The 13,266-nt window shown below is 45.1% G+C and overlaps 1 protein-coding gene across 1 annotated transcript in view; it reads left to right on the forward strand.

Annotated features, from left to right (window-relative positions):
- Window positions 1–13,266, forward strand: part of LOC121003653 (neurotrypsin-like) — a 105,876-nt gene that overhangs the window by 63,617 nt on the left and 28,993 nt on the right. Inside the window, exons 9-11 of the mRNA XM_040435510.1 lie at window positions 6,827–7,029; window positions 12,303–12,444; window positions 12,847–13,046. Of these exons, the coding sequence (XP_040291444.1) occupies window positions 6,827–7,029; window positions 12,303–12,444; window positions 12,847–13,046 (545 nt within the window). The remainder of the gene's footprint in view (window positions 1–6,826; window positions 7,030–12,302; window positions 12,445–12,846; window positions 13,047–13,266) is intronic.

The following is a 13,266-nucleotide window of genomic DNA, read 5'->3' on the forward strand; positions in this document are numbered from 1 at the left end:
TCCCGATATATACATCCTACATATGCTGATGAGTCAGTTATTATATATATATATTATAGTTATCATTATTATTATTATATAGGAGCTTTAGTTATTCATTAGTACTATTACCCCCTCTGACTCTACTCTAAGGGCTCATGCACAAGACCGTATGTATTTTGAAGTTCGCAAAATGCAGATCCGCAAAATACGGATGCAAAATATGGATGCAACACAGACAGATCCATGTTTTGCGGATCACTAAATACATACGGTCATGTGAATGTAGCCTAACTTGCAGAGCAGTAGTGGCCTTATACAGATCAAGGTGATTTGGTGTGGGAATAAAAGTGTTGCAAGTAGAGATGAGCGAACTTCTGTTTTAAGTTCGGCGTCTAAAGTTCGGCTTCCGGTTAGCGGAGGATCCCGATATGGATTACGAATTTCGTTGTGATCCGTGGTAGCGGAATCAATCATGGCCATTATTGACCACGGACCACAACGGAATTCGGAATCCATATCGGGATCCTCCGCTAACCAGAAGCCGAACTTTAGACGCCGAACTTAAAACAGAAGTTCGCTCATCTCTAGTTGCAAGCAATGTATCAGACCATGCTTTCTTGCTGCGTTGGTGTGGAAATAGAAGCGATTCAAGCAATTTGGTCATTGTTGATATTCCTTTTATTTCCAGACTAAATCAGAATGAAACTATGGCCTGATACAATATATTGCTTGCTATACATTCTCAGGGAACTTGGAGACCCCATAAGTAAAATTTCTAGATTTATAGGTGGGGGTCCTGTTAAAGGGAACCTGTCACACTGAACATGGTGTCTAAGATGCAGGCAGTATGTTATAGAACAGGAGGAGCTGAGCAGATTGATGTATAGTTTTATGGGAAAAGATTCAGTAAAACTTGTATTTTATACATTTACTGTCACTACCAGAGTTTTGAGACGCTCTCACAGCTCTGTTTCTCCACCCCTGTGATGATGTCACTACTAGAGCTTGGAGGAGTCCTCCCAGCTGTTCCTCCTGCGTTTGATTTCCCTGCCTTTAAATCACCCCTCCTCCTTTCTAGGCTGTGGATTATAGTTCTCATTTGAGTTGTAGCTCTTGCTTGAGTATCTTCACTTGTTAGCTTTCATTTCACTGGACCTGTGTTCTGCTGCAGCAAGCACTCCGGATATTGCCAGCTGTCTTTGGATCCGTCTTCTCTGCGGCTGCAGCCCCTTCAGCTAAGTGTGCAGACATTGTTGTGTACCTGTTTATTTTCTGACTGGATCTGAGGCGGCCACGGTTCCCTCCTTATACTGAGCAGGGCACCGGTGGCCGTGCCCCTTCCACTATTGTAGGGGTTACAGTGGTCATCAGTCTTAGGTACGTGGGCATGCCCCGTTCCACCATTTGGATCCGGGCATGTGCTTTAGCAGCATAGGGAGAGCTTTGAGGGTCTGACAGGGGTCACCCTTTATCCTCCCTAGTTTGGGTCCGGTCAGTAGCTCTATTAACTGTGTATGCTCTTGTTGCTCACATACAGCCGTGACATTATAATCCACCAAAACCGTCCTTTTTGACATGGATCCGCTTTCTGGCCTGGTTGACCGCATGCAGGGTCTTTCTTTGGAAGTAGCGGATCTCCGTCAATCTATGTCTCGGCTTCAAGCATTGGGCTCTGCTCCGGCTCATGGAGTCTGTTGCGAGCCAAAGGTCTCACTTCCGGAAACGTTCTCCGGGGGCAGTGAGAATTTTGATTGCTTCAGAGAGGCATGCAAACTCCATTTTTGCTTGTGTCCCCACTCCTCTGGTAAGGAGGAGCAGAGGGTGAGGATTGTCATCTCCCTGCTCAGGGGTAATGCTCAGACATGGGCTTTTTCGCTGCCATCAGGGGATCCCTCCCTTCGATCCGTGGAAAGATTTTTTGTGGCCCTGGGGCAGATATATGATGACCCGGATCGTGTTGCTCTGGCCGAATCTAACTTACGTGTTTTATGCCAGAACAAACTGTCTGCGGAGCTTTATTGTTCTGAATTTCGGAGATGGGCAGCTGATTCAGGTTGGAATGATGCTGCACTCCGGAGTCAGTTCTGTCATGGTCTCTCAGAGAGATTGAAAGATGCGTTTGCTTTCCATGAGAGACCAACGTCCTTAGAGTCTGCCATGTCATTGGCGGTACGCCTTGACAGGCGTCTAAGAGAAAGAAACGAGACCTCTCTGTCCAGCCATTGTCAGTCTAGGGGCAGTGGTGCGGACTCATTCAGTGTGCAGGGGCCTCATCCTGTCTCGCTCCCCTCTGAGGAGGAGCCCATGCAGCTAGGTCGACTTGCCCCTGATAAAAGAGGATTTAGTCCTCAGAGTATGGTGTGTTTTTGTTGTGGGGGCATAGCTCATTTGGCAAATGTTTGTCCGTCTAGGAGATTCTTGAACTGTACTAAGAGCAATAATAAGAGAAATACCTCAAAAGGTAAATCATCAAATTCTGCTTCATCTGCTACTTTGGGCAAAGTTGATGTAGGAATTGATGCTTTTCCTCTGACCTGCAGTTCCCGTTTTCTCCTGTCTGCCAGGGTGGCGCTAGAGAGCAAAGTCATTTCTTGTGAGATTTTTGTCGATAGTGGAGCGGCCGTCAATCTTATTGACACTCAATTTGTAGCCATGCATGGTTTTCAGGTTTGCACATTAGAAAAGGATATACCTGTTTTTGCTATTGACTCTGCTCCACTCTCACAGAGATCCCTGAAGGGCATTGTTCACAATATCCGGCTAGCTGTAGGTGACACTCATGTGGAGGATATATCTTGTTTTGTCCTTAACGGATTGCCTTCTCCTCTAGTTTTGGGGTTACCCTGGCTCACTAGACATAACCCCACTATTGATTGGCAAGGAAGGCAAATAAATGAGTGGAGTGACTTTTGTAGAGAAAATTGTCTCACAGCGACTTTTGCAGAGGTGTCTACTAAAACTGTGCCATCATTTCTCTCTGATTTCTCGGACGTGTTTTCCGAGAGCGGTGTTCAGGAGCTACCTCCTCACCGGGAGTTTGACTGTCCCATTAACCTCATTCCCGGCGCCAAGCTGCCAAAAGCACGCCTCTACAATCTCTCATAACCGGAAAGAATCGCAATGCGAACCTATATCTCCGAGAGTCTCGATAAGGGGCATATTCGTCCCTCAAAATCACCTGTTGCCGCGGGGTTTTTTTTTGTTAAAAAAAAAGATGGCTCTCTGAGACCTTGCCTAGATTTTAGGGAGCTGAACCGTATCACGATTCGCGATCCCTATCCCCTTCCTCTGATCCCGGACCTCTTCAACCAAATTGTTGGGGCCAAGGTTTTTTCCAAATTGGATTTGAGAGGCGCGTACAACCTGGTCAGGGTCAGAGAGGGGGATGAATGGAAAACGGCCTTTAATACTCCTAACGGGCATTTCGAGAATCTCGTTATGCCTTTCGGCCTGATGAATGCTCCGGCCGTCTTTCAGCATTTTGTTAATAGTATTTTCTACCATTTAATGGGGAAATTTGTATTGGTGTATCTTGATGATATTTTGATTTTTTTCCCCTGATGTTCAGACCCATCAGGATCATCTTTTTCAGGTTCTGCAGATTCTGCAGGAAAATAAATTGTACGCCAAGCTGGAGAAATGTCTTTTTATGGTATCGGAGATTCAATTTCTGGGTTTTCTCCTCTCTGCTTCTGGTTTTCGCATGGATCCGGAGAAGGTCCGTGCTGTACTTGAGTGGGAGCTTCCTGAGAATCAGAAGGCATTGATGCGCTTTCTGGGTTTTGCGAACGATTACAGAAAGTTCATTTTGAATTATTCCTCTGTTGTCAAACCCCTTACTGACATGACAAAAAAGGGGGCGGATTTTTCCTCTTGGTCGGAGGAGGCGCTTGCAGCTTTTTCTAAGATTAAAGAGAGTTTTGCGTCTGCTCCCGTCTTGGTGCATCCCGATGTTTCCTTACCTTTTATTGTTGAGGTGGATGCTTCCGAGGTGGGTGTGGGTGCGGTTTTGTCCCAGGGCCCTTCTCCTGCCAAATGGCGACCCTGTGCCTTTTTCTCTAAAAAACTCTCCCCGGCAGAGAGAAACTATGATGTGGGAGATAGGGAGTTGTTGGCCATCAAGTTGGCTTTCGAGGAATGGCGCCATTGGTTGGAGGGGGCCAGGCACCCTATCACCGTTTTTACCGACCATAAGAATCTGGCATACTTGGAGTCGGCCAGGCGTATGAATCCGAGACAGGCCAGATGGTCTCTGTTCTTCTCCAGATTCAATTTTGTCGTTACATTCCGCCCTGGGATCAAAAATGTGAAGGCTGATGCTCTCTCTCGCTGTTTTCCGGGAGGAGGAAACTCCGAGGACCCGGGTCCCATTTTGGCGGAGGGGGTAGTTGTTTCTGCTCTATATTCCGATTTGGAGGCCGAGGTCCAGGCTGCCCAGACTGAGGCACCTGCCCGTTGTCCTTCTGGGAAGTTGTTTGTGCCTCCTGAGCTACGTCACAAACTCTTCAAGGAGCATCATGATACTGTTCTTGCTGGTCACCCCGGGAGTAGAGCCACGGTAGATCTCATTGCTCGGAGATTTTGGTGGACGGCTCTTCGTAAGTCGGTGGAGGGTTTTGTGGCTGCTTGTGAGACGTGCGCTCGCGCTAAGGTCCCTCGTTCACGGCCTTCAGGTTCCCTTCTCCCGTTACCCATACCTTCCCGTCCTTGGACACACCTGTCCATGGACTTTATCACGGATCTTCCTCGTTCCTCAGGGAAGTCGGTGATCCTGGTGGTGGTGGACCGTTTTAGCAAGATGGCTCATTTCGTACCTTTCCCTGGTTTACCCAATGCTAAAACGTTGGCGCAAGCTTTTGTCGACCATATTGTTAAATTGCACGGCATTCCCTCTGATATTGTTTCCGATAGAGGCACGCAGTTTGTGTCCAGGTTCTGGAAGGCTTTCTGTTCTCGCCTGGGGGTTCGGCTGTCCTTCTCTTCTGCTTTTTACCTGCAGTCGAATGGTCAGACTGAGCGCCTCAATCAGAATCTGGAGACATATTTGCGCTGTTTTGTAGCAGAGAACCAGGAGGATTGGTGTTCATTTCTCCCTCTTGCTGAGTTTGCTCTGAACAACCGTCGTCAGGAATCTTCTGATAAGTCACCATTCTTTGGTGCATATGGGTTCCATCCGCAGTTTGGGACATTCTCGGGAGGGGCTCTTTCTGGTTTACCTGAGGAGGAGAGATTTTCCTCGTCTTTGTCTACCATTTGGCAAAAGATTCAGAGTAATCTTAGAAAGATGAGTGAGAAGTATAAGCGTGTGGCTGATAAGAGACGTGTGCCTGGTCCGGACCTGAATGTGGGTGATCTGGTGTGGTTGTCTACAAGAAATATTAAACTGAAGGTTCCCTCCTGGAAATTGGGTCCCAAGTTTATTGGGCCTTATAAAATCTTGTCAGTCATCAATCCTGTTGCCTTCCGTCTTGATCTTCCATGGGTTTGGAAGATACATAATGTATTTCACAGATCTCTCTTAAAACCATATGTCCAGCCCACGGTACCCTCCTCTTTGCCTCCTCCTCCGATTTTGGTTGATGGCAATCGGGAGTTTGAGGTTTCCAGAATTGTGGACTCTCGCATTGTCCGCGGTTCTCTTCAGTACCTCGTTCATTGGAAGGGTTATGGTCCTGAGGAGAGGATGTGGGTTCCGGTGTCGGATATTAAAGCCACTCGCCTCATCAGGGCATTTCATAGGGCTCATCCTGAGAAGGTGGGTCCTGGGTGTCCGGAGTCCACCCGTAGAGGGGGGGGGGGGTACTGTCACTACCAGAGTTTTGAGACGTTCTCACAGCTCTGTTTCTCCACCCCTGTGATGATGTCGATACTAGAGCTTGGAGGAGTCCTCCCAGCTGTTCCTCCTGCGTTTGATTTCCCTGCCTTTAAATCACCCCTCCTCCTTTCTAGGCTGTGGATTATAGTTCTCATTTGAGTTGTAGCTCTTGCTTGAGTATCTTCACTTGTTAGCTTTCATTTCACTGGACCTGTGTTCTGCTGCAGCAAGCACTCCGGATATTGCCAGCTGTCTTTGGATCCGTCTTCTCTGCGGCTGCAGCCCCTTCAGCTAAGTGTGCAGACATTGTTGTGTACCTGTTTATTTTCTGACTGGATCTGAGGCGGCCACGGTTCCCTCCTTATACTGAGCAGGGCACCGGTGGCCGTGCCCCTTCCACTATTGTAGGGGTTACAGTGGTCATCAGTCCTAGGTACGTGGGCATGCCCCGTTCCACCATTTGGATCCGGGCATGTGCTTTAGCAGTATAGGTAGAGCTTTGAGGGTCTGACAGGGGTCACCCTTTATCCTCCCTAGTTTGGGTCCGGTCAGTAGCTCTATTAACTGTGTATGCTCTTGTTGCTCACATACAGCCGTGACATTTACATCCCTGCTCATTCTGGGCTTTGAAGTCAAGGAGGCGGAGCTATCAGTGATTGACAGCCGTCCCTCTATGACTGTGTATACAGAAATAGCTGTCACTGACAGGACCTCCTCCTTGACTTCAAAGCCTAGAATGAGCAGGGATGTAAATGAATAAAATGCAAGTTTTACTGAATCTTTTCCCACAAAACTATACATCAATCTGCTCAGCTCCTCCTGTTCTATAGCCTGCTGCCTTCAGCTTAGACACCATGTTCAAAGTGACAGGTTCCCTTTAAACATACTGCATTGGGGTCCAGGATCTTCATGTTACGCCTCTGTCAGATATTATCATATAACTGATGAGACAGATTAGATGTGCCGAGATTAATGATAATTATCTGTATATCATGGATATATTAACTCATGATCTTTTACTCTTTTCAGTGGCCCCTCCAGCTTGGCATCGAAAGCAGAGTTTGGCCCTGGAGATGGGTTGATTTTCCTGGATGATGTGGCTTGCGCAGGCACAGAGCGCTCTCTAGTGGAATGTTCACATAGCAGCTGGGGCCAGCATGACTGCTCTCATTCTGAAGATGTTGGTATCCGCTGCTCAAATGACAGCAATGACATAACTGAAACACCACCTGGTAATGGCCTAGTTCATCTGAATATCGCCATGGTGTTCATATTTTACTGGGGGATCAGAGTTGTTGCCAGTGGCTTTTTTCTATATTTTTGGCACATGCTGGATTGCCAGGATGGCAGCTCACTGTATTGTTATATATAACATTATTACTACTGTTGAGCAAATCGAAGTTAACAAAGTGGACTTCCATCCGAATTTCAGGAAAAATTCGATTTGTCATGAAGGCGAATTTCCTTGTACTTCGTGGCAACGAATCAATTTTTTCTGAAATGGCAGTAAAAAAAACAGAAAACATACTGACCTCATCCATTTGATTGTAGAGAGGCCGTCACAGCCAGCTTGAATGAAGAAAATGCGCCAAATCTCTAGCGCGCTGACGTGTGACATCATCACCCTGGCCAGGAGCAGCAACGTCATAGTGATGATGTCACCGTGTCTGCCTTGTGGGATGACGTTGTGACGGCCTCTCCGCGATAAAATGGATCAGGTGATTATGTACTTTTTTAACCCCTGAAATGCCTCAATATGATCAGCGTTGAACCTGGCATCTGAAGAGTTCAATGACGGCCGGTGGTGAGATCGCCGTTTCCCATCATTGCGCCCGCTATAGACAATGGAATGCACTTCCTAACAAATCAAATTTCTTGTTGAAGTTCGGGTGAAGCAGCTGAATAGAATTTTATTATTACATACTGTAGACTGTTTAATATTAATATTAATGTTTGGTATGTTTTGATGTGGTCTTTGAGGGGTAATGTCGTCAAAGATTGTTTAGAAAGTGCAAAGTAACAGCAGTAATGATCCTCAATATTACTATTCTTATTATAATCAGTAAAATTCCATTAAGGCTACTTTCACATCTGCACTTTCCCTTTCCGCCATTGAGATCCGTCATAGGATCTCTATAGAGGAGGAAAACGCTTCAGTTTTGTCCCTATTCATTGTCAATGGGGACAAAACTGACCTGAAGGGAACGGAGAGCACCAGAATGCATTCCGTTTCATTGCGTTCCCGTGACGCACATAAAAGCGCTGCAAGCAGAGTTTTTAAGTGCGTCCTGGGATGAGGAGCAAGACGGATCCATCATGACTCACAATGTAAGTCAGTGGTGATGGATCCGTTTTCTCTGACACAAATAAAACTGATCCGTCCCCCATTGACTTACAGTGGTTTTAGAGACGGATCTGTCTTGGCAATGTTAAAGATAATACAACCGGATCCATTCATAACGGATGCAGACGGACGTATTATCATGACGGAAGCGTTTTTGCTGATCCATGACGGATCCAGCAAAAACGCAGATGTGAAAGTAACCTTACATAGTACCTGATGGTCCAGAAAGTTAGGTAAACCTGCACAAAAAATGGCCTTGTGGTGTTTTCAGCACTGGGATGAGAGAGATTTAGTGTAAACTGCAACGGGTACAAGAAAAACATGATAGACAGACTGATTGGATAGATACATAGATAGATAGATAGATAGATAGATAGATAGATAGATAGATAGAAGATAGATTAGACAGACAGACCGATTAGAGACAACAGAAAATAGACAGACTGATTGGATAGATAGCTAGATAGATAGATTAGATGGGTTATACAGACCGATTTACAGACAGATTAGATAAATTGATGGATTAGATATATTAGACAAACAGATTACATATATTAGAGAGATAGACCGATTAGATAGACTGATGAGATAGATAGATAAATGATAGATTAGATAAATTAGACAGACCGATTAGATAGATTATATTAGATAGATAGACCGATTAGATAGGATATATTAGATAGATAGATAGATAGATAGATAGATAGATAGATAGATAGATAGATAGTGGAGGATGCCATATTGTTTTTTTCCCTCAAATTCTGGATGCTATTTTGAATCCCTAAGAAAAAAAAGGTTCTTGTATTCTTTGTATGAGGCCCACAGAGGAACTATAAAGTAGAGGACAAAAGATTTCAATAGTTGTAATTTTAGAAATGTATGGATCTTTAATATGGTGCTGTGCATGTGACCTCTGTATAGATTTACAAGCAGCACCACCATAGTTCTATGTGATAATACCACATTTGATTATAATTTTAATGTCTCTGTGGAAACAGTATAAAAATAGTTTTAAAACTGTTTTCCACTGTTGCACATGTAGTTTAGCAATGAAAAATGATACTGACATGGTAATTGTATGGAGGATATACACTGCTCAAAAAAATAAAGGGAACACAAAAATAACACATCCTAGATCTGAATTACCGTAATTAAATATTCTTTTGAAATACTTTGTTCTTTACATAGTTGAATGTGCTGACAACAAAATCACACAAAAATTCAAAAATGGAAATCAAATTTTTCAACCCATGGAGGTCTGGATTTGGAGTCACACTCAAAATTAAAGTGGAAAAACACACTACAGGCTGATCCAACTTTGATGTAATGTCCTTAAAACAAGTCAAAATGAGGCTCAGTATTGTGTGTGGCCTCCACGTGCCTGTATGACCTCCCTACAACGCCTGTGCATGCTCCTGATGAGGTGGCGGACGGTCTCCTGAGGTATCTCCTCCCAGACCTGGACTAAAGCATCTGCCAACTCCTGGACAGTCTGTGGTGCAACGTGACGTTGGTGGATAGAGCGAGACATGATGTCCCAGATGTGCTCAATTGGATTCAGGTCTGGGGAACGGGCGGGCCAGTCCATAGCATCAATGCCTTCGTCTTGAAGGAACTGCTAAAACACTCCAGCCACATGAGGTCTAGCATTGTCTTGCATTAGGAGGAACCCAGGGCCAATCGCACCAGCATATGGTCTCACAAGGGGTCTGAGGATCTCATCTCGGTACCTAATGGCAGTCTGGCTACCTCTGGCGAACACATGGAGGGCTGTGCGGCCCTCCAAAGAAATGCCACCCCACACCATTACTGACCCAATGCCAAACCGGTCATGCTGGAGGATGTTGCAGGCAGCAGAACGTTCTCCACGGCGTCTCCAGACTCTGTCACATCTGTCACATGTGCTCAGTGTGAACCTGCTTTCATCTGTGAAGAGCACAGGGCGCCAGTGGCGAATTTGCCAATCTTGGTGTTCTCTGGCAAATGCCAAACGTCCTGCACGGTGTTGGGCTGTAAGCACAACCCCCACCTGTGGACGTCGGACCCTCATATCACCCTCATGGAGTCTGTTTCTGACCGTTTGAGCAGACACATGCACATTTGTGGCCTGCTGGAGGTCATTTTGCAGGGCTCTGGCAGTGCTCCTCCTGTTCCTCCTTGCACAAAGGCGGAGGTAGCGGTCCTGCTGCTGGGTTGTTGCCCTCCTACAGCCTCCTCCACGTCTCCTGATGTACTGGCCTGTCTCCTGGTAGTGCCTCCATGCTCTGGACACTACGCTGACAGACACAGCAAACCTTCTTGCCACAGCTCGCATTGATGTGCTATCCTGGATAAGCTGCACTACCTGAGCCACTTGTGTGGGTTGAAGACTCCGTCTCATGCTACCACTAGAGTGAAAGCACCGCCAGCATTCAAAAGTGACCAAAACATCAGCCAGGAAGCATAGGAACTGAGAAGTGGTCTGTGGTCACCACCTGCAGAACCACTCCTTTATTGGGGGTGTCTTGCTAATTGCCTATAATTTCCACCTGTTGTCTATCCCATTTGCACAACAGCATGTGAAATTGATTGTCACTCAGTGTTGCTTCCGAAGTGGACAGTTTGATTTCACAGAAGTGTGATTGACTTGGAGTTACATTGTGTTGTTTAAGTGTTCCCTTTATTTTTTTCAGCTGTGTATAAAGAGGCCATAAGGAAAAAACAAAAAACATATACAATGCATTCAGAAAGTCTTCCTACCCTGCCTTGTGCTAAAATAAAGTTTTCCCCAACGATCTGCATTCAATACCCCATAAATAGAAAGTGAAAACTGAATTTTAGACTTTTTGCACATTTAAAAAAAAGGAAAAACTTACATTTTGCATGGACATAAGTATTCAGACCTTTTGCTATGACACTTTAAATGCAGCTCTGGGGGACTCCCGTTTCTCTTGACCATCTTTGATCTCTGCAGCTTAATTGGAGTCTACCTGTGGAAAATTCAGTTGGTTGGACATGATTTGGAAAGACAGATCCCTGTCTCACAGCTGACAGCAAAAACCAAGTCATGATGAGAAAAGAACTGCCTGTAGAGCTCAGAGACATGATTGTGTGGAGGCACAGATCTGAAGGGGACAAAAAAATTCTGTTGCACTGAAAGTTCCCAAGAGCACAGTGACCTCTAAAATTTTTAAATGGAAGATGTTTGTACCAATCAGGACTCTTCCTAAAGCTGGCTGTCCCACCAAAGTAATTGGGGAATAAGGACCTTGGTAAGAGACGAGACCAAAAACCAAGATTGAACTTTTTGGCCTCAATTATAAGCATCATGTCTAGAGGAAACCAGGCACTGCTCATCACCTGCCCAATACCATCCCTACAGTGAAGCATGTTGGTGTCAGCATCATGCTGTAAGGATGCCTTTCAGTGACTGGGACAGGGAGAATGGTCAGGATTGAGGGAAAGCGAACAAAGTACAGAGATATTCTTAATAAAAATCTGATCCAGCACCCTTTGGACCTCAGAGTGGAACCTTAGATCACCTTTGAACAAGAAAATGACCCTAAGCACACAGCCTAGACAACAAAGGAGTGGCTTAGCAACAACTCTTTGAATGTCCTCGAGTGGCCCAGCCAGAGCCCTGACTTGAAACCAATCGAACATTTATGGAGAGACCTGAAAAAGACTGTCCACCGACGGTCCTCATCCAACCTGACAGAGCTTGAGAAGATCTGCAGAGAAGAATTGCAGAAAATGCCATAGTCCAGGTGTGCAAACCTTGCGGCATCATACCCAATGAGACTGGAGGCTGTGATCTCTGCCAAAGATGCATCAGCTAAGTACTGAGTAAAAGGGTCTGAATACTTATGTCTGTGCAATGATTTTAGTTTTTCCTTTTTGATAAATTTGCAAGATTTCACTTTCTCCTTACAGGGTATTGAGTGCAGATTGTTGGAGGAAAACTTTTTTTTTTTTCTTTTTTGCACAAGGCTGCAAAATAAAATGTGAAAAAGGTGAAAGGGTCTGACGACCTTCCGAATGCATTGTACAATTGGAGGCACATAGAAGTTACGGTAGAAGCCAACAGTGCCAGGCTACGAGAGCTGTATTATGGATCTGTACGACGCAGATATAGCTAGGCGCCTAATCCCTAAAGTAATTTTACTGTGGTGACATTTTCAGGACCCCCTGTTCGGCTGATGGAAGGGGAAAGTACCAAGGAAGGCAGAGTGGAGATATTCCTGAATGGAGAGTGGGGCAGCGTGTGCGATGATGGCTGGACTGACAATGATGCTGTTGTTGTGTGTCGCCAGCTAGGACACAGGTGAATATTTTTTTTTTATGCTCCCTGTATACGCTGCAGCCATGCATGTTTACGGATGATCTCTGCAACTTTTATGTAACTTTTTTCTTCTGTTTGTGGACAATACCAGCAGGACTGCACAACGTATATGTGAGGGACTATTTTCTATGCAGGGAAGAAAGGGCTTAACAAGAGCTGATTGCAGTGCTTCTTGGTAGATGCAGGTGCCTGATGAGCTGCTGCCCACTCACAGAAAGAGAAGAAAGTCCAGATAAGCATATGAGAAAAAAAGAGTTCTTAATTTATGGGATAACCTTATTAATGGTCGTTGCCCAATATATAATGATGCAGCGAAACAGGTAGCTGCCATCTGACTGAAGTGCATACCTGGAAGAATTCAAGTTTGCAATTTCTTTTATTTAGGGGCCCTGCAAAGGCAAGAACAATGGCGTATTTTGGCGAAGGGCAAGGGCCGATTCACTTGGATAATGTAGATTGCAATGGTACAGAAAGCACATTAGCAGACTGCAAGAAGCAGGACAGTGGAATCCACAACTGCTGGCACAGTGAAGATGCTGGAGTGATATGTGATTATTTAGAGAAGAAGATAAGTGGCCTCACAGGTACCTGCTTATATAATGCAATTCATTTCCGTCATATAGTAAATGTAATTCAAATAACTCTGGCTAATGATTTATTTGGGTATAAAATGTCTAATAGATAATTAATAGGTAATATTTTGCACACGTGTGTATTTTTTCTTCATTTATCTTATCATTATGCAACGTTCAAATACATAATGGCTGATGCTAGGCCACAATATGTGTCATACACAGCTCCGGA

Source organism: Bufo bufo, chromosome 6 (genome assembly GCF_905171765.1).
Source record: "Bufo bufo chromosome 6, aBufBuf1.1, whole genome shotgun sequence".
NCBI classification, from domain to species: Eukaryota; Metazoa; Chordata; class Amphibia; order Anura; family Bufonidae; genus Bufo; species Bufo bufo.